Source organism: Haplochromis burtoni, unplaced genomic scaffold (genome assembly GCF_018398535.1).
Source record: "Haplochromis burtoni strain Fernald_Lab_line unplaced genomic scaffold, NCSU_Asbu1 Contig_124, whole genome shotgun sequence".
Lineage (NCBI taxonomy): Eukaryota > Metazoa > Chordata > Actinopteri > Cichliformes > Cichlidae > Haplochromis > Haplochromis burtoni.
The window spans coordinates 1396804-1420459 of NW_024582485.1; the positions used below are offsets into that span (position 1 = coordinate 1396804).

General features: G+C 38.8%; 2 protein-coding genes and 2 non-coding genes across 8 annotated transcripts in view; all 4 read left to right on the forward strand.

The window, feature by feature from the left end:
* The first annotated feature begins 705 nt into the window (after window positions 1-705).
* nt5c3a (5'-nucleotidase, cytosolic IIIA) lies at window positions 706-16137 on the forward strand. 3 transcript variants are annotated; one of them, XM_005929494.3, is made up of 9 exons: window positions 716-855; window positions 1003-1247; window positions 12020-12118; window positions 12584-12653; window positions 12772-12904; window positions 13025-13114; window positions 13212-13374; window positions 13669-13869; window positions 14403-16137. In XM_005929494.3, the coding sequence occupies exons 2-9, from the start codon at window positions 1110-1112 to the stop codon at window positions 14502-14504; spliced, it is 996 nt and encodes a 331-aa protein (XP_005929556.1). In that variant the 5' UTR covers window positions 716-855; window positions 1003-1109; the 3' UTR covers window positions 14505-16137. The 3 variants fall into 3 exon arrangements, with proteins under 3 accessions (XP_005929558.2, XP_005929556.1, XP_005929557.1); XM_005929496.3 differs by lacking the exon at window positions 1003-1247 and having other exon boundaries at window positions 706-855; XM_005929495.3 differs by lacking the exons at window positions 716-855; window positions 1003-1247 and adding an exon at window positions 3659-9001.
* A 763-nt stretch (window positions 16138-16900) lies between these two features.
* On the forward strand, window positions 16901-16972 carry trnap-agg. Its single transcript has one exon. It is a non-coding gene; the product is annotated as a tRNA-Pro (tRNA).
* A 429-nt stretch (window positions 16973-17401) lies between these two features.
* trnap-agg lies at window positions 17402-17473 on the forward strand. Its single transcript has one exon. It is a non-coding gene; the product is annotated as a tRNA-Pro (tRNA).
* A 627-nt stretch (window positions 17474-18100) lies between these two features.
* The window catches only part of bbs9 (Bardet-Biedl syndrome 9), a 174094-nt gene continuing 168538 nt past the window's right edge, over window positions 18101-23656 (forward strand). For 2 of the 3 annotated variants that reach the window (XM_005929499.3, XM_042223965.1), the window contains exons 1-3: window positions 18101-18230; window positions 19980-20098; window positions 21134-21284. In XM_005929499.3, the coding sequence (XP_005929561.1) occupies window positions 19987-20098; window positions 21134-21284 (263 nt within the window). In that variant the 5' untranslated portion in view covers window positions 18101-18230; window positions 19980-19986. Of the gene's footprint in view, window positions 18231-19935; window positions 20099-21133; window positions 21285-23656 lie in introns of all 3 variants that reach the window. The other variant, XM_005929500.3, reaches the window with a different exon arrangement.

Below are 23656 nucleotides of genomic sequence, written 5' to 3' on the forward strand. Positions count from 1 at the left end.
CCAAAAAAAAAAAAAAACCCCAAACAAAACAAAAACAAATCCCACATGCATACTACCCTTTTGGGCTAAGCCCCGGGTGTTTCAAATGTCTGGCTCCGCCTCTGCCCCAAAGTACTAAAATATCGATATTTTAATATGAGAATCGATTCTAGGACAAGTTACTGGGATCGGAACAATCGATATTTCAATATCGATCCGCACACCACTAACAAACACGTTTAACTTACCGAAAAAGTGCAGCAGGGCCTCGGGTCCTTCTGTCGGTCACTTTACTAAAGAACACCTCAGGCTGTCAGGTTAAAACACTCGGTCGTGTTTTCGTAGCGTAAACGCTCGCCCTCGACTCAGAGCCTACGCTCTATCTGCTATTCCCGAACAGAGATACAGTTTCTCTGTTCGGGAATAGCAGAGTTTCTCCGTGACTGCAGCTGCCATTCAAAGCTATTATGATGACGTTTCACCCCTATTTAACATCACCGCGGTTGAAATTAGAATCAAACTTATGGGAGAGGAGACCCCTTGAACATCAATCAGCGTGATGAGAACTATTGATAACAAAAGAAAGAATCTTTGGAAAAAAATTATCTGAGGAGAATAGGTTTATTTTAGTCTGACCCCAGTCCCATCTGTTAACATGGAGGAGGCGGGGTTTATGACCTATACTGCAGCCAGACACCAGGGGGCGATAGAGACGTTTTGGCTTCATTTTTGGGGAGCTGTCGCGTCGTCCATGTTTTATACAGTCATTGTTAGAAACCTGCAGTCAGCTGCGACTGAAGAAGTCACTTGGATTAGTGACGAAACGTTTCTCCCACAAAACGCTACGTCCAGATGAACAGAATCAACTTTTGGAGAGTAAGTTTAGAAAGATTTGGATGTAGCAATTTTGCTAGCTTATCTGGTGCGGCTTAGCGACCGGCAAATTAAGTTCTGGTTTGAATTAGTTTCTTATAAAAATCACACACATTTTGCCCCCATAGTAACGGGTCACATTCTGTATAGACGATCTTTGATTGCGTGATTGCACCAGAAGGCAGACGTCTGTTGATAGGAGGAAGGACGGGACTGATCGGTCGGCGGGCAGGTCGGTGAGAAAACGGCGGACCGTCATGGACAGGACGGCCGTGGTGAAGGTCGGAGCCGCGGCCAGCGCCAGTGTGTGTGCTTTGTTCGGCGGCGTGGTTCTTGCCCAGTACATCGTCGCCAAAAAGAAGCGAGCTGGAAAGAAAACTAGGATCATAGAAATGGTTAGTACAAGTAGACAATTTAGTTTTATCAAGAGCGGTAAGAAACAGGAAGGGAAGGAGCAAGGGCTTCAAAGTAAAGGTGCACTTTTTTTCATAATAGCTATTCCGTCTTTATTCCAAGACGAGCGAGTTGTTTAATGTGTTTATGTAGTAAAAAAAACAACTTGTTATGACATTGTATTTTGTCCACTGAAACACTCACAGGAGGTTGGAGCATGCGTTCAGAAATTTTCGGCCGGAAATGGGACGCTCTGCTCTGTTTTCTTGACATTAATGGGCCTACACGATGCTGTACGCGTGCGCGACAGTTCCTTAAAACAGCAGCTGTTTAGAGGTCACCGGGCAGCTTTTCTCCCACAGAAAGAGCAGGAGCCACTTTTATGCAGTGACAGCTGAGCCTCTGTGTCAGTGATGCTCTGCAGCTCTTTCAACATTAGAAAAATGCTGAGTGCTACTGTCTACTACAGGTTATGCAATCATCAGGAGTGCAGGTAGGACTCTGGGTCCAGCTCTCTAACCATTCTAGCAGGAATCAGAATGGTCTGCTAAAATATAAACAGTTGACACAAAAATGAAGGTAAGAAATGTGCGGGGAAAAGTCATATGCCTGTGTTGTTAAAAAGGTGGGAAACAGCAGCACGTAACTTTGTTGTTATGTAAGAGCCATCATATAAAACACAAACACTGATAATTTAGATTTTTCTTTTAGTTTGTTCACACTGAGGTATGTACATCTTTTATTTTAGGAAAAAAAAAACATGCCATCCAAAGTTGGTGTCAACCACCAAAGAACTTTTAGATTGCCTTCCAAAACTAAACAGCAATCTAATAAAACATTTTTCAAATCACCTCCTGAAAGACTTCCTAAAAAATAATACTGAGGCAGGGAAAATCCTGGGTATGCAGTATGCTGTCCAACATTAGGAAAACCTTTATCACACACAACATATTTCTCTTTCATTTTTTTTAAAATATATCTTTACCTTTAACTGTGTTTTTATAATGTATTATACAGATACATAGTTTGACATTTGGTAGTTGGTGCAGCAAAGAATGTGAGATTTGCAATATTTTGTCATTGAAAAATACATATTAAACAAGCTTTCATGCGAGATTATATCCAGAAGTACTGTAATATGTAATATAACACCAACTGAGCCATTATTTTGTGTTAGTCAAAGCTGTTTATATACAGCTTCTATCCAAAACATTCACACACTTATAACCTAATTTACTAGAAAGACTCCCCTGGAATTCAGTTGGCACATTCACATTCTGAAGTGGCTGTAGCAGCAGTCAAATGCTTTGGCTCCAGATAAAGATTTACATTTTTGCTGATAGTAATTTTCATAGCAGGTATCCTCCTGTCATTGAGTCATAGTTCCTTTTTATGTGCTTTGTCTTGCAACAATGGCCTGTCTGCTTTGTATGAAGCTCTCATAGTGTACTGAAGAAAAACGTGTCAATGGACAGTTTAATGATCATTAATATGTAAATTGTCATGACCGTTGATCATCTGCCTCCATAATGACATCTCTCACCTTCTCAACGAAATTCAAAGTGTTCTGGATGTTGTGTTTAGAGCTGCCTAAACACCACATCGAATTAAAGATCGAAGCCAGAAACTTTGAGATGTTATAGGAGACTGAGTTGCTCATACAGACAATTGGTCTTAAAGGTACTAGAGATGGACCGATCCGATATTACGTATCGTATCGGTCCGATACTGACCTAAATTACTGGATCGGATATCGGAGAAAAATAAAAAATGTAATCCGATCCATTAAATATCAAAAAAGCACCTCACAAAACTTGCGACATGGCTTAACTCAGCTCATAACCGGAGCAGTCGGAGCAGGTGCATCACGTGGTAGAGCGGTCGTGTGTATTTGTAGCCTCGCTACCAAACCGGCATTTCATCTCTGAGGAAGTTCCCCCAGAGAGAAGTAAAGCAAGTGTGGCAGTTCATCTCTGAATGTTTGTAAAGCATTCCCGCGTTAAGCTTAACAACCGATATATGGAGCGACTGCCTCTTCTCTCTCCCTCCCTCTCCTAAATAATTGATTTCTGTGCATTTTTTTTCACACTGCATCAAATTAAAGTTGATTACGTCGATTAAGCATCATGAGGTGGAGGGTGGTTCCCTATTTTTTGCTGGGAGTTTGCAACCCTATTAGTTAGGTTGCTTACTCTTTAAAATACCAGAATAAGAAGGATGGAGTAGGTTTAAGTTTATTAGATTGATCAGTATTGCTGAATTGTGAAATATTTTGGGTGCAGTGTATTTTTTGCATACAGGTATAACAGAATAGCTTTAGTGTTTGTTTGTTTTTTTGTTTTTTTGTTTTTTGTTTTTTAACTTGAGTTTGAACCTATACAAAATGCAGCAAGATATTAAAAAAACAGTTTTATTGGTTAAAAACACACTATATTGGATTCATATCGATATCGACAGATATCCAAATTTATGATATTGGTATCGGTATCTGACATAAAAAAGTGGTATGGTGTGCACCTACCCTTGTCTGCCGGAAGGATGATAATTTTTTTGCAATTACTAAGTGATGGGAGTGCCTTCCTCTCCTCCATGCTGATGTTGGAAACTGGGGGCTTTGCATTGCTGAGACAGGCCAAAACTTTTGTCCGCAGTTACTCTACTTCCACATCTGCATTGTTGTTGTTTCAAATTGCTGATTCTGTGGCTGTAATCAGTTCCACTAGTGGGATTTGCCTCCGTGTCATAGCAAAGTACATCCCTTTTGCAAGGATATTTTTCTCTGTTTGAGTGAGTTGTCTGTCAGACCTTTTTGGTCTTACAATAACATGTGCAGACAAAAACTAGAGGCAGACAGACTGGCATGACCATAAATGATAGAAAACTGCAGTTTTCTATCTAATGAATCAAGTGCACATAAATTAATTCAGTAGCACGATTATTTATTTTTTCAACATGGCTTCTTTGGTGGGTGTTCCATCTCTGAGGAGAAACCCTGTTAATGTTGACATTAAAAGTCCAGTAAGTTCTTTGTAGCACGTGCAAATATATAATTGTCCAACATTAAGAAAACCTTTGGCGCACACAGCAGATGTGTCTTTGACTTTTTCTCAAGGAATCTTTAATCATAACTGCAAAAGAGAGATACAAGATTGAATGTATATATTTTGTCGCATTTGCTGTGCTAGTCAAAGCTGTTTGTATGCAGTTTCTAGCTAAACATATATGCACAGCCAGTTTACTGGAAAAACTGTTAGCTGAATTCTGCAGGAACATCTCCCATTTAATTTGTTTGTGGAAAACTGAAAAGTGGCTGAAAGAGCAGTCAAATGCTGTGGCTGCAGATAAAGATTTACAGTTTTGCCAGTTGTAATTTTCATAGCAAATATCCTCTTGTCATCATGTCATAATTGCTCTTTTATTTACTTTGTCTTGCCACAGCGGTCTGTCTAATTTGTTTAAAACTCTGATAGTGTACTGAAGAAAAATGTTTCCATTTGAGAAATGGTGTCCAAAAAACTTTAATTTCTCTTTGCTGATATGCTCCTCATTTCACAGGTTTGAATTTATTCTTTTCATTGTTCCAGTTTGTTCCTTGACTGCTGTACGCCTGTGTGGAAATGTCAGTTTGGGAAATTAAATCTGTTAAATGCATCATAGTAATCTGATGTTATAGAATGAACATAAATGAGAGATATCAGTGTTCATCCCTGACAGGATAGTACTAGATGAGACAGGAAACTGAGTAGTTGTTAATGCATCTGGGAATTGAGTTTTCGTAGTGTTGTCCTCAGTGGTATCAAGTGAGTATCTCGTTAATATTTACTGACTTTAGCATAAATATGTGTTGTATTAACAGACAGCAGAAGTTTAAATCTGATTTTAAGTTACATTATAGACATCTTAGATTTTGTAAAAGAAAAGAAAAAAAGTTAGTCCTTTTATCCATAGGCTTTCACTGTTTACATTGAAGCGGATAGTGATGTCAGAACCCTGCTCTGAGAGAATTATATATTATGTTGAACCTTTTCAATTTGCAACTATGGAGGAAAACATCGCATATAAATAAAATGAAAACAATTACGGAGGCAAGAGTGCGACAGAAGCAGAGTGTTATCTGTAAAGAGCTCTTCTCTCTGTCATCGACTGTTAGAAGTACTGTATTTTTATGTGAGCATTTATTTGCTTTTCCAGTTGACTAATTGCATTACTAAATGCAGAGGGAGAAACGTGCAGTCTTTTGGAAGTTGCCTTGTTGTCTGTTCTCCTCTTTTTATCTACATGATGATACTGATTGCACTTACTGTGTTGTCTTAATGGCCTTGATAGTTGATTATATGAACAAAACATTTAAATGAATGACAGTCATTTCTAGGTTTCTAACATCATATTCAGCAGGCATTTGTAGCTGTGTGTATATGTTTCCAAGTGCTGCAGTTTGCTGCACTTTATGGAACTCTGATTGTAGAACCTTTCATGTTGCAAATGTAGTAAAAAAGAGGAGTTTGAGGCAAGTGGTGTTTATTTAGTTGCAATTTGCACTGTCACCGCTGGATGCCACCAAAACTTACACACTGGTCTTTTAGGTGAAGGAGCTTGCTGGACTGTGTTTAACTGTTGTGACCACTAGAGAGCACAACAGTGTAAATTTTCCCTTCTCCATCTCTGCCAAACCTTACTGTATATATGTATATATGCTAGGATTTAAAAAAAAAACTCTATAATGTAGTTCTGCAGAGAAAAATGTGAACAAAACAACTAAACTACTTAGTGTTTGGAAATATATAGGCTTTAATGATGAATACACTGTTGTAAAGAAAATGTAACTCAAGTGACTGGCTGAATTGGGTATACTTTTAACAAGACAACCTAAATCTATTCATGTTGAAGATGGTGATTGTTTGGATGCTTTTAATGTGATGGTAAAGGATTTTACAGTGGTTAGAGTTTGGATTGTGGCTAGTGAGAACACTACTTTCCCTGCTGTTGTGCTAAAGAAGAGCTGAAATCAGAGTCTGTAAAATCCTTATTAGACCTGAATCTAAATGTTTGCGCTTAGAAAGGGGAGATAAATGCATTTGAGCACATTGTTTACAGCTCTGAGAGACAATGAAACTGTTGAAGATAAAATAAAACACAATAGGATCATCACATGAAAAATCAATCAAATCAATATTTAATGAAGACATGCAAAATTTGAGCTTCATACCATGGAAATTTCCTTATTTCTAATTAGAGATCACTCAATTTTTAGGTTGCATTTACAGGTGATGAAATCCTAGTGCATGAACATTAGGGGGTTACATTCAGTCAGGCTGTGCATTTAATCCTTAATGAACTTTGACCTGGTCATGCCAGGATTGGATCACAGCATCCTGAACCTAACCTGTTCAGACTCAACATCTACTCCTAACAGGGGATTGAAAGTCTGTGGTTTTTTAAAAGCGAGGTGCTCATCCATCATTTGCCTATTTGAGAAGTCAAGATTTAATTGAAAGATCAGATGTTTTTGTTAGCCTGATCATTTCCGTGAAGTTGACTGCTTTTTGGGGTGCTTGGCTGATAGTACAATAACGTATTGTTATTTTTTGTATTTATTTATTTCATGCAGCATCTTGGGTGGGTGTGCTGTCTCTCCAAGGCTACGGGGGGACTAGCTGTGTTAATTTTGATATTAAAAATGCTTCTGGGTCTTTATGGCCACATGCAAATATGCAATATTTTCTAAACAAACACAGATTAAATCAGTGAAATTAAACAAACCTGAAACTGAAGTACTGAAACCTTTGTGCAGTGCATGGCTCAGGATAGCATTCTAATATCATATGATCTGTATGGATAAGACAATAATCCCAGTGTATGCCTAAAAATATCAGAGCCTGCCATTGTTTTATCCCCTGGAGCTGTGAATCTGATTAGAAGGGGCTTGATGGTGCAAGGATGGATGTTAGTTGAAGGTTTGCATTTTGGGAAGTGTGAAATTGCACATTTCAAACTAAAGGTAATGGCACAGATTTCCACTGGCTTTTTGTCACTTGGTTTGTGCAACCAAAATACACAAAGGCAGAGTTAAATCAAAGTGTGTTAGAACAGAAACAGTATTAACCTGCCACACAACTACACCAAACAGTCACTGGGCCTTTTCTTATAAAGCTGTGAGGCAGCTGTTGGTGCTGTGTCTCTGTGAGGCTCGTGCTGCATCGACCTGTTATAGGGGTGAGATGTAACCGGAGATAGTTGACCTAATTTTTGGGTGTTGTGGTATGCGAGGGAGTCGAGGTGATCAGAAAAGAAGACGAGGTCATCTCACGATCCAGTCTCTGCCATCTTATAGCAACAACACCAGCAGCACAGACAGCAGGGAACCAAGCCTTGTTCAGCGAAAATCAAGCCTGTGGCATCGTGTCCGTGTCGCACAAAGGTCCAAATGTTGTTATGCAACATTCCCTTTTATGTTCTCTGAAATGCTGATAACAGAGTTCTTAGAGGCTGCACCCACTTCATGAGAGCTGTAAACAGACTTAAGGTCCCTCCAGATTATGAGCTTCAAGGAAACTTAGATATGTCATTGAGTTTCATGTATGCAGACTATATTGTGATAATACCTTCACCAATCCAATGCTGTTTTTTTTCCCCCATGCTTTGTGATCCTTGGTGCACGCAAGATGTGATAACTGGCAGAAAATTCAATTAAATTTTTCTTTTTGATATAGCGCCAGTTCAGAATAACAGTTGCCCTTAAACAATTAAAATGATACTGCCTTTAAAGCTCAATTCTAAACGCTCAACTCTTAACTTTCATTTGTAATTTTATATAGTCATCGAATCACTTAGCATTAGTTTCTTTGCTTCTTAGCTTCTTAACTTGGAGTTGTTGACAAAAATATGACAAACATGTGACAGCTGACCAGGTTTCTGAATGTTATTCATCACAAACTGCAGGTTTCTCAACTGAATACCAGGGCCAGTGATGGATTTTTAGTGATAGCTCCACTGAACAGACATTTTATTGATGAAATAAATTGCATATTAGTTGCATGATTGCAACTGATATGAGAAAAGTTATCTAGGAGTTGACTTTAATGCAAGAACTTGCTCAGCCAGAGTACCAGTTTGTGTGCATACATTTCAAAAAGAATGTTGGACGTGTTCAGATGCATCCAGAAATGTAAAGACAGTGTAGTTTGCATGTTTCTACATGTGTGTAGATCTGCATGATCTATATATATATATATGAGAATTTCCAGAAAGATGAGCATAAGATACGTAAAATATGTATATATGTGTTAACTTGCATTGAGTCACGTCTATTAGTTGATCTTTCATGCGTGACTGACCACTGAATGCCCAAGCAGCTCGATGCTCACACCGAAAGTTGACCCCTGTGACTTTTAATGCATCGTCAAGCATTTTGCTGCATTTGTGTTTCCACGTGGAGGGCCGTATGCTGTGTGTTTAAAAATGTGTGTGCTCAGCAGCAGTCATCAACCCATTCTCATTGATTTTAAAGGTTTCCTTTTTTTCCTCCCCCGGCTCAATTTCACAGCTGTTTATGAGTTTTGTTTGTGTGTTTGTGTGTGTTGACAGGGACACTGTATTCTAGTGTTCGAGCCCTTCTGTATAGGGGGAGGGCCTATGTTTTCTAATCTATTTTGAGCAAAAACCCCTCCCTCCCTTGCTGTTGCTGTAGATATATAAGGCCTCTGCAGACACACAATCTTTTCTTCACTCTCGTTTTAGCTGAGACGCCAAACTGGAGGTAAGTGTGTGTGTGTGTGTGTGTGTGTGTGTGTGTGTAGGAGGGAGGGAGGAAGGGACGGAGGGGTGTTTGTTTCAAATGGTTGTACTCCAGGCTGCATGCAGTTTTGTTACACATTCATTGCAAAAATTCATTAAGCGCAACAAATTCTTGCTGTCAATGTTCACAAAAAAATTAAATCTAAGCATTTAGCAGTTTTGATGTTTAAAACGTTGGCTTCAATTCTGAAATTGGAACATTTCCTCAACTTGTTGATTTGTAATGTTGTAATCAGCTGTTGCTAAGAAGATCATGACCGTTAAGTAGTCTTAGACACATAACATGTAAGCTGTGAAGCAGCGTTTCATAATAAACAGGTTTAGATGTCACTGCCATCAAGGAAACACCCATAAACTGCCATTTCATAGTCTGAGTGCTTTTTAGTAGGTCACCCCTCTGGCAGCCTATTAAATCTCTTTTAAACAAATGTAATCTTATCCTTTTAACAGTGACCCAGAATATAGTCGTCACTCAACAGATGTAAAATTGGATAAGTTGTTTCCATGCTTAGATTCCTGGATGAGGCCTTTTTTAGGGTAGTTAATCCATGAGACAAGGTCAATTTTAGCTTCTTAATGTTTTTGTGTTCATAATGTTGTGTTATAGATTCAGAGTAATTTATGAAGTGGTAACGAGTCAAATTCTACTGTAAGTGTAAATTATGTTGGGTGGGGGTGTTTGTGAAATGGTGAAACTGTTGTCTGTGTGCATTTAGTTGGTTCTTCTTCCTTCTCTGGTTGTTTGTTTGGTTGAGACCCAAACACATAACTGTGCTGCACAAGAGACATCACAAAAACACAAATGAGCAAAAACAAGAATGGATGATCACCTATTATTGGCTTAACGTAACTATTCTTTACTTGTGAAATAACGGGTGGGGTGTTATTCAAGCTGAATTCTTGCACAAGGTCATTTAACATCTCTACACAAATACACTCATTCCCTCAAACACATGAGGTCATCTTTCCAACAACCTTTAAGACTGTCCTCCACTAGAGACTAATTGCAAGACTATGTCTGTTATTAGTTGGTCTATGAAACTAAATTATATATATTTTCAGTGAAAGCTGCATTCACAGTGGAGGCCCAGGCTGTGTTTAAACTAAGTCTCTGAAAAACCCTAAAATTATTGAAGTGATGCATTTTCCTGTTGCTTCTGTTGTTAGTGGTTGTTTTTGTTTTAAATCTCCTCCATTATTCGTTCAGCCTTCCTGTCCTGTATAATTCCTTAAACCGTAAGCATTAAAATGACTCCATGATTTGGACTGTATAAAGATACAGTTGGGTTTGGAATGTGAGGGATCAAACGTATACAAATATATGCAAATACTTATTAGTGACCATGCACTAGTAGGAACATGTTTATACTCAAGAAAAAACTGCCTCGTACCTCAATGTCTGGAGTGTGAGGAGACATGCAATATGTCATTTAGTTATGGTTCAACCCACTGAATATCTTAGAGCGTGCCTAAGAGCATCTTGCCACTTAGCAGCCATCTTGGTAACACCTTTGAGCAGTTAATTTGGGCTAACAAGACCAAGCCCTCGTTCTAAATGGATGATGAGATGGATACACGGGAGAAAATGCATGTAGAGAATCATTAATCGATCATTTGATTTATATATAAATTAAAAAACAAAAAAAACTTTACTTGGTGACTTTTCCCCGGAATAAGGCATAAATGATAAATCAGCATGTTGATTATGCTGGTCTCACACTAGCTCCTCCCAACACAACACTTGAACTAATGCCATGCCAGTTCATGTTATGGATACAGATTACCAAGAAAAATGACAAGCATCATGACATGACCTATATTTTATCTCAACTGCACTCTAAGGTTTCATTGCTGGCTCCTGCTCAGTTGCAGTGTTACTGTGTTGACAAAGCTCCCCACAGAAATCCGGAAACAGACGTATAAACATCTGCCAGACTACTCATAACCACTTTTATGGTACTTCCTGCTACAGTAGATGTCACAGGGACCGCAAATTGACATGACCCACACACAAACTCAGACTCGCAAGGAAAAGACACCACCAGCCACACTGTTGCTAACTTGTAAAAAGTGATCAAAACATCTTTATATTTATAACTGAATGCTCAACTTCTTTGCAAAGTATTTCTTTTCCCCTTGATTCAGCCAAATTCTAAGGTTGTCTGGTATATTGTAGCTCTAATGTACACAAACTGATCTGAGCTGTCCTGCTGTGTGTGACATTTAGAAATGTCAGCAAATTAAAAGGCAGGAATTAATATTAAATTAAACCGAATAAATAATAAAAAGCGCATCATCACCAGTACTTTGGAATGAAAACTCACAAAGAAAAGTTATGAGGTGGTGAGGTGCTTTGAGGACAGTCTTGTCTGACTAGGCAGATCTCATGGCGATGTGATTAAGTTACAAGAAAGGTTGAAGTTCACCCCCTCTCTGCAGAGAGTCACTGTAGCTGTTTGTGTGTCTTTGAGTTCGTTATACAACACTGACAGATTCCACACATCAGCTGTTTCATGACCCGCAAACTCTGCATGTGGATCAGGGAACACTGTGTTCAGATATGCTCGAGGTGTTGATGCATAAAAATGCCAGTGACTGTAGTTCAGTTTGAGTATCGTGTGCATGTAGGAGGTGCATTCAAGACAGCACACGTCTCCATTTCCTTTGGCACTCTCTTTGACAGATACGCTTCAAATGTAATTAATTTCAGTTAAAATCAACCCAAAGTTCTCAACACACAAACTTCTCTGCAACGTCCTCATTTTTCTCTCTATACCCAAAAGAGGAGGCAGGTCTAACCAGATACGTTTACTCTGAGGTGCTTTTATTAGAACCAGAGCCTTTCAAAAATCCCTAAAGCTGAAGAATCTGAGAATTGAAACGGTTATGTTGGTAAATTAACATTTCCCAAATCTACACTAAAGGAATTTTTAAAAGTCAGCCCACACTAACTTGTCTCTCCTCTTCTTTGTCCCTCCAGATGCCTCAATTTGAGAAAACCACGGTCCACATGAAGGACCACGGGAAGGTGGAGGACATCATCTGCGGTCTCATCAAAGGAGGAGCTTCCAAACTGCAGGTAAAACATCAGTTTGTCATTATACTAAACCTGTCTGTGTGTCTTTTGGTAAAACACCACCACCTGGTGGTGAAGAAGCTTGTAAGGCTGCAGCAAATGGAAAAATATTTTTCCAATTATCACCAGCTAGCTTGTGTTTTACTGGCCCAGCAGGTTTCACTGGGCTTTAGCTGTAAATAAAGGTAAAATAGTCCACGTTGAGACAAATAACAAGTAAACATAACTTTCATAGAGAACAGGAAGTCTTGACTCAGGTATCCCAGAAAAATGGCATTTGCCCAAATTGACTTTGTCACCAGTTTAGCTATTGGGTTCCCTAATTGTCTTACACCACCTAAACTAAAAAAGATTTCAGTTGGCAGTTATCACCTCCAGGGCATTACTTTTGAGAGCCTTTGTTTCTTTTTGTGTCTGATTCAGGGTCTTTTATGGTTCTGGTAAACAAAGTGTTCTTCACTGTTTCAGATCATCACAGACTTTGACATGACGTTAAGCAAATTCTCAGTTAACGGCAAGCGTTGTCCGACGTGTCACAGTAAGTAAAACCCAAAAAAGACATTTCTTTTTATTATGCAGCACTTTACAGTGTAAGAAATGTAAACATAAATTGCAGTTCCCCTGTGTGAATCATACGTTCTGTTTACTCTGCACAGATATCATTGATAACTGCAAACTGGTAACAGAAGAGTGCAGGAGTAAGCTGCTAGCGCTGAAGAATAAATATTATCCCATTGAGATCGACCCTCAACTCAGCATGGAAGAGAAATACCCGTTTATGGTGGAGTGGTGAGTCTTGCACACACCAGCACACTGTACAAATTCACTCGATTACTTTACTGCTGTGTGTTGCTTAAGTTGTGAGGTCTATCTTACTAAAAGTAAAAGATTGTTTTTGCATATTTACAGGTATTTCAATTCTCACCGACTGCTTGTGGAGCAGCGGTTAGAGAGGGACAAGCTGCCAGAGGTGGTCAGAGAGTCTGAGGTTGCCCTCAGGTAACTGTAGAGGAAGATGTGGAGGAAACTGAATTACACGTGTGAATCCTGTTTGAGCACAGTGTAAAGGATAAACTGTGCCTGTGTTTGGTTTCAGAGACGGCTTTGAGCAGTTCTTTGACCGCCTGCATCAGCACAATGTGCCTGTGTTCATTTTCTCTGCTGGCCTAGGAGATGTCCTAGAGGAAATCATGCGCCAGGCAGGAGTGTATCACCCCAACGTCAAGGTCGTCTCCAACTTCATGGACTTTGATGAAAATGTGAGTGTTTAATGAAAGACAAAGTCTTCATTATTGAGTCTTAATTCTGGTGTTTACAGTTAATCTGTAGAGAAATAGAAGCACATTGGCTGAACAAGCTCTGCTGGATGTTTCTTCCTGTTAAAAGGGAGTTTTTCTTTCCACTTGTCTGGGCTTGTCTGAATATTGTTTTTCTGTATTATTGTAGAGTCTTTACTTTACAATATAAAGCACTTTGAGGTGACCGTTGTTGAGATTTGGCGCTATGTAAATAAAACTGAATGGAATTTTTTTTATTGTCTCCTTGTTTCGCAGGGCATCTTGAAGGGATTTAAAGGTGAGCTGATCCATGTGTACAACAAACACGACGGTGCCCTGCGGAGCTCAGAGTACTTCAAACAAATCAAAGAGTACTCCAACATCATCTTGCTGGGCGACTCACTGGGGGACCTAAGCATGGCTGATGGTGTGACCAATGCGGAGAACATCTTAAAGATTGGCTTCCTCAATGACAAGGTACAACCATGACATGCATAGACAGATCCTTAAGCATAGTAAAAATGTCCCAGAACATTGAGTTGGCTGTGTTATCAATGTTACATCTACTTGAGGTCAGTAAGGGAATAATAGAATAGCAGTGTCTCATTGTCTGGGGTTATGGAAATGCCATGTTGAAGGCTTTCTGCCATCTAGCCCTTATACTTTGTAATATTGCACACTGTCAGCAAACATTTGTCTTTTGAATTTTATTAATTTATTTACTGAGAGATTATTACCCAGAGATTATTAGAGTGAAATTAGCTTTTATTCCTTTTCTCCTTAAAAAAAACCCTAACAATTCTAAGTCCATGCCATTTTTCAGATTTGAGGATAAATAGTGTCTTAATGCAAATCACAGAATACTTAAGAGTTGACCGCAAAAAAATTGGAAACATGGTTTTTAGACTGCTTAGTCAGGCTCACTTTCCCTGAAGGCAGGTGCTGTGGCTGCTTGAAGATTGATTAGATGAACTGTCTCCTGACCTTTTCTCTGTGGCCTCTCTTTGCAGGTGGAAGAGCGACTTGACAAATATCTGGACTCTTATGACATAGTTCTGGTGAAGGACGAGACATTGGAAGTCCCAAATGCCATCCTCCAGAAGATTCTTTAAGTCCACCTCTGAGCTGACCGCAAACCCACACCACACCCAGTCCACCTCTCTGTCCCCCCTTCAATCTGGAGCCAGTTAGGCTTGACACCCTTTTTAACCAGCTCCACTCTGTCTCAGCACATCACCCTTTGACAGGCTTTTAAAAAAGACATTTTACATCTTGTAAATGAAGTCCACTCAGCATCAACAGACTGTCTCTGGTGTTTTTTGTCTGTTGCAGTTGTTTCTGATGTTTTTTTTTCCTCTATATATATTTTTATGAAATAATAACATCTGAATATTTGCACAGTATTGTTATCATAGCTTTTTCTAGGAGTATTTTTATTATGGTGATGTTTCAATACCATGTATGAGGTGCCCACAGATGGATGAAACAGTTTGGTTTTTCTTCTTTCTTTTTTTTTTGGAGCTATCCCAGCATGCCTGTCACCTCAGTTACTCTACTTTTGCGACTTGGCAGTAAGATGTCATTCTAGCCAGTCTTGCAACGTAAACTGTTGTTGTTAGACATGCCACATATCTGTACAGGTAAGGCTTAAAGGTTGGGAAAGTAATTAAGAACATTTAGTAATGGACCTTTTTATCAGTAATACTTTTTTTTTTTTTTCCAATCTCTTGCTTGGTTACAGAAGCATCAGCAGCCAGTATTGTTTTTTTTTTTGTTTTTTTTGTTGTTGTTGGGTTTTTTTTTTTGGATAAAGAAGAGAGATTTGGGGTGTCAACATGAAACTCATGTGATGATGAGAAATGAGATGAAAAGCACTTTAAATTCTATGTATGGGGAAATTAAGTCTCCTGTTGATGTGCAGAGGTGGCACCGTTTTGATTTATGGATGTTGGAACAGGTTCTAAGGCCATGTTTACATGCATTCAATTTATATCCAAATGTGCTCATTCATACTTATTTCCACCTGTTGTAATGCTACAACTGAAACATTTATGGCAAATGCCATTTTTGATTAAGGAGTTTACACGGCTCTCTTACTCAAGTATTCTCTGTGCCAGAGATAAAGGTTACAGAAGTATTAACTAATGCTGAAGTATACCTGTAGTTGTCATTAGCGGGAATTAGCGGGAACTAAAAAGCCACAATAAGTCCCGAAAATCTGGCACCATAAGCTTCTCTATTGAAATAAATATTACATTATTTATGAAGAAATGTAGTTTATTTCACAGTTTCAGTAAAGAAAGAAGTCACCTGCTGTCTATGGCTCACAAAAACCCAGCATAAGACCTGTTAAATGTAATGTGTTTTATCACCTTTACATTCTCAGTGAGCACTACCTCTAAAATATTCATCTTTATGTTTTTGGAGGTTCAGAACTAAAACGTCTCAACATGTTGTGTAGAATGTTGAATTTGTTTGTGGTTTAAATGTGCTGCTATCACCTGCATGTTGCCTTTTGTTATTGTTCAGTTTATATTAAAGACACGGGACACTTAAAAAGATATATCAATAAAATGGAGAATACTGGCATACTGTAAATGTGGGCATTGTATCAAAATGTATATTATTTTACTGCATTTGGAGATATTTTCAGAAGTTTAGACTGGTGTGTTTTATTTTTATAAGCTGAAAGGCTTTATTTTATGGTGTGAAAAGAAAACATAATAAAGTCATTGTTGTCAGGCCGTGCGTGGACAGCAGACTGGATTAACTTAACTGAAAGCTTTGGGTTCATTGGGATTTTAATGTGGATCATGTAATGTAGGACATTAAATATTTGCTATCCATCAGTTAGTTCAGATACATTTGGATGTGGCTATTGCGTATAAATGTTGTATTCACCTGTTTGTAATCAGTTATCAAAAAATGGCAAATTTACTAATAAATATAATATATTAAATCCAATATTAAAATTGGCCTCGAATAAAACAACATTCTTAAATGATTACAATTACTTGGGTAATTATAATTCAGTAAAGTCAGCAGGAAATTGTAAAGGTCAAGATTAACAAACATATTTCACTCAGGTAACTATAGAATTACTTTATACTGGGAAGAAAGCTCAGTATGCCACTGAATTTCTAATTTAAGCCTACTAAGAGAGTTTCCAGAAAGAAAGAAAATCTGAAGTTTCTAAAAAAAAAAAAGGTAACTGCATTTCTACAAATGTGTTTAGTGGTCTTTGAAGTGATGTGTGCACAGTGCCTATTTTTGTGAATGATATTGCACCATATGTAATGTGCACACAAAGAGAATGTTTAAGAATATGGACTATTCATTTTGACAATTGCACATCAGCAGGACGTCATGATTTAGCCGGTGTATCACAAGATGTCCTGCAGATGGCGGCAGTGGACAAGGAGTGGATGAACTATGGGATGCAATTTAAAGTTTATCAACGTGGCATCTTTGAATCCCAGAAATTGTTGTGTTCATATGAAGAAGTCGTGGCTCGTTGGTCTAGGGGTATGATTCTCGCTTAGGGTGCGAGAGGTCCCGGGTTCAAATCCCGGACGAGCCCATATTTTGTTAGAAACTCATTTTTGTTGTATCTGAACGAGCATAAACTATAAAGGACAAATAGTGCACATCTGGAATCATATTTAATTTTTCTTTAGTGGGTCAATACAGAATTACTACTCTGTCAGACTGAGTCAATGGATAACCAAATGCAAACCATTACAATGCTTTTCCTGCAATGTTATTATGTGATATATGTCGATAAAGAAAATAAAGATATGTACTGATATACAGTACTTACTGTAATACTTGCTTATGCTGACATAAAGATGAAAAAAAGTCACTTGGATAAGTGACGAATCGTTTCTCCCACTGAAAACGCGACGTGCAGATGTACAGAATCATTTTGGTCACATTGAACATGCAAATCAAATAACAGCAATGATAACACGTGTGCGTCACAATTGGCTAGGCTCACTTGCGATTACGTGGCTCGTTGGTCTAGGGGTATGATTCTCGCTTAGGGTGCGAGAGGTCCCGGGTTCAAATCCCGGACGAGCCCTCCCTTTTCGAGCGAATCCTACTTCTAAGCTCCCACATTTAGAAAGTGTAATGAATCTCCCAAGATATACCAATGGTTTAAGTGCACTCTACAACAGTTCCTTGGTTAACAAACTAAATACCCTAAATACACATATGTCACTGTCATAAAATTTACAGGTTTTATCTCTATCAATATACAAATGAAAATAAAATAAATAAAATAAACAACACATTATATACATATATAAAATTATGATTATTAAAAGGAAATAATTATTAAAGGAAATAATGAAACATATCAATAATGATAGGAACAGCACCATTAGAATTCTGATTTAAATCTGTGACAGATGCCACAGCCACGGAGATGGTGGCAGAAGAATAATCACCATCTAAAAAACTTATCTACAAGTTTTAAAAACATTGCTTTTGTCCAAATTTAATGAAGTTTAAAGGTTTTTTCACATTTGATTTGTGATTCGATATACAGAGTGATTAAACAGAGTTAAAAGAAATAATGCTTTAAAAAAACACTCCCCGTGGAGTTACCCGAAGACGTTTGAGTGAGATTTTTTGGTCCACGAAAAAACTCGTTTTCCCAAACACCACCCCATTGTATTTCCGTTCATGCGCACTAACCCCCGGCTTCTCTGCTAAGCGTCAGTGCCATGACAACAGGACGATGGCTGCAAGCAAGAGGGTGAGAAATGTGATGTTTGTGTGACCGAGAAGTAACGAATCTTCGACATTTTTCGGACTAGGTCATTCCTGTGAAGGTAAGAGGTAACCGGAACAATAACAAAGGCGTTTTGTTATCAAATGAGAAACCGTGAAAACAGCAGCGACCCTGTTTCTGATCTGCTAGCGTGTAACTAGGGAACTTGAAGGGCTAGCTAATTAGCCGGCTAAGCTACAGTTAATTCAGCCGGCTTGAGTGTAGTTGCAGGGTAATTCACCTGTGCAGGTTCACAACGACTTAAAACCGTTCTTGAATTTGTGTCACTAACTTTACTGTTTTTAACGTACAAATATGGAGAGTGTTGTTGCCCAAACAAGAGTCCTTATGGGTGTGAAGCAATAAATCTACAATTGAATAGCTATTACAAAAGTCTAAAATCCAAGAGCTTTCAAAATTTAATATCAGACTAGAACAATAAATTTACTTCTTGATTTATTTTTCCTTTCTATTCTTTGATTGTTGGACTGACTCTCTACTGTAGCATTTAACTCGAGAAAGATCCTATCTTCTCTTAATATTTATAGGCATTGTGCACACATTTAAGACTCCAAAATACGTGGAACTAAGTCCGAAATTAGGGAAACAAACCATTGGAAATGACGGGCTAAAATTACGTTTCCCATTCCACTTTTATTTGTCTGATGTTTGCACATAATTTAAAGTCTCATTCACAAAAAGAAAAAAACACAATTGCCTAACAAAGGGTTTAAAGTGTCTCGGTTTTTATTTTTTAAAAGTAACTCATTTATGCTGAAAACTTTACTTAAGGAACCTCAAAATATATTTAAAGCTAATTGATCTAATCTGGAGACATTGATGAGCAATAGACTGCCCCAAGCAAAACCAGTAAATTAGCACAAAGCCATGCAAATAGTAAGTTATTCTGATCATAGAGTAATACTGATCAGATTCTTAACCTTTTAAACCTTGCTTTTTATGCAATGACTTGTCAATGTATTCCTTTAACAGCCTCCCCTTCCTGCATGGCAGTGCACTCTGAATAGGTCGGATTCTCTTTGTATGGATTAACTGTCCGTTCCACCTGCTCAGCACTTAGCAAGTAGAAAAGCTGCTTGCCCCCAACTATACACCTCCTTATTCCCCCCTCTATGCTCACATGCACAATCCTGAGGTCACATGACTGTCTCCCTTCTCTGCCATTGGCTGTAGTTTACCCTACTTGCCTACTGGTGTTGGCCAGAGGGGCTGATGGCGCGATATGGCAGCCTTGCTTCTGTCAGTCTGCCCCAGGGCAGCTGTGGCTACAACCGTAGCTTGCCTCCACCAGTGTGTGAATGTGAGAGTGAATGAATAGTGGCATTGTAAAGCGCTTTGGGTGCCTTTAAAAGCGCTATATAAATCCAATCCATTATTATTATTATTATTAAGTGTTATGTTCAGAGCACTAGGGCTTCCTGGGGTAGTGGGTCAAGCTGTCAATATGCAAATGGCTCAAGGCAAGCCTTTTATGAAGGAAAATAGATGGTGGATTGATTTTGTGAATAAGTAGTCCTTAACCCTTCTTTATACTTGCTGTGGTGATGCTCTTAACATTTCTGGCGTTTTACCTAGAGCTGCTCAGTGAACAGGAGATAATGCTGTGAAAAGTTAATGCCTTGTAGATGCATACTCTGCTCTGTCTCTTTGCTCATCTGTCTACAATGTTTTTGTACCTATAGTTATTCAGTTATACAGAGAAAGTCATTAACTGAACATTTTGTGGTTATTTATTTTGTTCACAGCATCTAATCCTTCACTTCTTCTGTGTTCCTGTCTGGTCAAATAGAGGCGGCATGTCTCTGTTCAAGGCACGTGATTGGTGGTCAGCAACACTTGGCGAAGGGGAGGAGTTTGACCAGGGATGCCTGTGTGTTGGAGACGTGGACAACAGTGGCACTGGACACGGTCAGTGTGTTGTGAGGAACTGATACACTAGCCATCCCATTTATCTATCTTTCTTAGTACGTCACTTCTAGTTTATTCTGTGAGGATAAAAACACATCAAGTTAAATGTGTCTACTGGATATAATTTGTGTATACACACTTACTACTAGATTTCTGCCAACTGAAGCTTTAAACTGTTATTATTAAATTTAATTGTGATTGTCGGCAACCTGAACTAGATTTTCTTCTTATTGTTTCGGAGTCTAAGACTAAATTGCCCATAGGTGTGAATGCGGGAGTGAATGTGAGTGCGAATGGTTGTCTGTCCCTGTGTGTTATCCCTGTGACAGTCTGGCGACCTGTCCAGGATGTACCCTGCCTCTCGCCCTATGACAGCTGGGATAGGCTCCAGCACCCCCCGTGACCCTGAAAAGGATAAGTGGAAGCGAACGGATGGATGGATGTTTCAGAGTCCTGAATTATCTTTATTTATCTTTGTGAAGGCTCCTAGTTCAGTCCTTTGTGTGAACAACACTTTAGTTCCTCTCCTTTTAAATGAACTCTCTTCTTATTGGCTGCCCTTCTCCATCCAAATGCACAAAAGTGAGAGAGGTGTGCACCTGAGATGGCCATAATACGGACACCTGCCGTTACTCACTATCTGAAATTTGATCTTTTGACTCATAGATAGCGGCACTCATGGCCCTTCAAAGTCACCTCACTATTTGAAGCTTAGGACAACAAAAAAAAAAGCAAAAGCATGAAACATCCCATTTAGATATCCTCAAAGTAGCCAAAACACAGAAGTATGGGAGCATAAATAAAACCCTTCTCATTTTGATTTGCAGTTCAACTCTGCATTATAATATGTGTTGCTAAACTGTATTTTTTTCAAGCTGGTTGAAAGAAGAGCTGATGGTAACACCGCTTGAGCCACTGGACCTCTTTTCTTTGCAGTATGTCAAACTCCAAAATAATAAAAGTTAGACTGCTACCAATGAGTAATAACCTCTATTCTCTCTGCTATTTCCCCTCTTTGTGATGATAAATTTGCAGACAAAGTTGTAGTGGGAAGTTACATGGGGATGCTGCGAATCTTCTCCCCACATGCCAGTAAGACTATTGAAGGAGGTCAAGCTGATGCCCAGCTGCTTGAAGTTCAGCTTCAAAATGCCATCATCCAAGTCGAACTGGGCAAGTTTGTTTCGTAAGTATGCAAATCTAACCCACAAACAGTGGACAAGCATACCAAAAACATACGACAATGTACTGTAGTCATTGCTGGTTCTTTCTCTAAATTAAGCTCTTTTCCCCGTTTTGAGTCAAAGTTTTGTCAACATTTCTTTTCAGCTTGTCTGAATGAAACTAAAATGGATTTGGTCTTTAGTGTCACTCCTGATAAGTCAAGTCAAATCACCACAGCCTTGTGTTCTAACACTAGGACCATTGATTATGTTGCTAATCCCTCATTGCACCTTATCTCCTGCCTTCTTGGCTGCCTTCCACCATGTCAGGCCTTGACCACTGTGGTGGTGTTGTGTAGGACAAATTGATATAAGCACTCCCAGTCACAGTCTCACAAAAGCGCTACCTCACAAATTACACATTTGCTCTTTTAAACGGACAGAGGCAGGCAGAAAGAGTTTGTTGACAGTAGATGTTAATGCTAACATCAAATCTTTTTAAACCATCTTGCTTCTGATTGGTTGCCTCTCACAAAAAGGTTGAAACAAGGGTTTGGTGGGACTTGCTCTAAACACATGCTTTAAAACAGTGGTCCCCAACCTTTTTTGCGCCACGGACCGGTTTATGCCCGACAATATTTTCACGGACCAGCCTTTAAGGTGTCGCGGATAAATACAACAAAATAAAACTAGTACCGGTACCGAAAAAAAGAAGATTTATTCATAACACACGTGAAAAGACCCAGGAAAACAGAGTTAAAGATAAAAACGATAACAAAATAACACTGAAGAACGATAAAAACCCTGAAAAACATACATTTCACACCCGAGCCTCAACTCTCGCGGCCCGGTACCAAACGACTCACGGAGCGGTACCGGTCCGAGGCCCGGGGGTTGGGAACCGCTGCTTTAAAAGCTTTAACTTGAAACATGTATGTCCTCAATCCAGCTTCGCAGAGAGCATACATTCACAGAGCATTGCTTGATGGTACAAAATAGAAATGACATGTCGTGTTTCATGTCCACTTTAAATACATCCACTCTCACTGACATCATACTGAGCTGACATGCTTGATTTGAGATGAAGCATTTAAATCAATCTGAAATCTGAGCTTTTAGATCATTCTTGCAAATATGTGTGTTTGATGTGAGCCATTCCAGCAATCACTGCAGATTTAGGCAAAGCAAGACAGGTCTTTTTGAAAAGTAACCAGTCTTATATTTGCATTGTCTTTGGTGGCTGAACAGGTCAGAGGTCACAGTTAGAGAGGATACTGTGCAGTTGATAGAGCTTTAGGAACTGAAGCAGGATGCACAGAGGAGCTGCCCTGTAATTGAATGTTCAGTGTCATCTGTTACATATGTGTGCCTTTCTGCAGTAATGAATCACAGGGCTTTCTTGAACTCTGTGTCATGACCTCGTGTGAATTATAAGCATTCATAGTATAGCCTGTAATAAAGCCTTACTTTAAAATGCCAGGCAGAAATAACCATTTGTAGCTTAATGCTCTGCTTTTTCATTCATAGAAAAAAGCATCCCTTCTGTTACTTACAACCACATTAACATCTTTTTCCACTGCAAAGTATGCTAACCTCAAACCAAGATTGCCAGGAGTTTCTCTCCCGACTCATGATTTACACGATCTATCAGTGGCCCAAACATAGTTGTGCTTATAATGTCAGGCTAACCACTGAGTTTCTAGCATAGTTTTAAAACCCAGGGCCACTTCCAGCAACGTTAGTGCATTGCTGGATACTACGAGTCAGTCAAGTGTAATGTGCAGATGTGTCCAGGAAAAAATCGCTTGTTTTGAAGAGACATTGATCAGGTTTCAAAACTATGTAAATGTGGGAAGAAGGATAAAAGCAATTATGGGGGATAGGGCAGTGTTGATTAGATATAGGATTATTGTGGTAATTATTCAGAGCTGGAAAAAAAGGAAATTAAAGCAGGACTATAAAGATTTTGAAGGATTGAATATCTCAGATTTTCTATTATATATGTAATTGAAATGTTGAAGTTATGACTAAAACACACGCTTGCTTGATTCAACACTGCACTCATATTTTACAGCTACATTAAAAAAAAACTTCAAATAAATAACTTAACAAATTCACTCCTTCTCAGGCTCCATACCTTTTTAATCCATGACGGTTAAAGAAGTGAGATAGGAAAACCTTGACAAATGAAGAGAAAGTGAGGGACCTTTAACTGCTTGTAATTAGAATTTGTAGACCCTACTTTTAATTTTTGCTAGATGTTCTTTGTGAAATATTCTTAAGTGTTCAAATATCGATGGTTAGTGTAAATGTTTTTTTAATTCCATCTCGAAGGGCTCCAGACAATGACTGATTACAGTGTGGACCAATTTCTACTTGATGTAGCTGCAACACC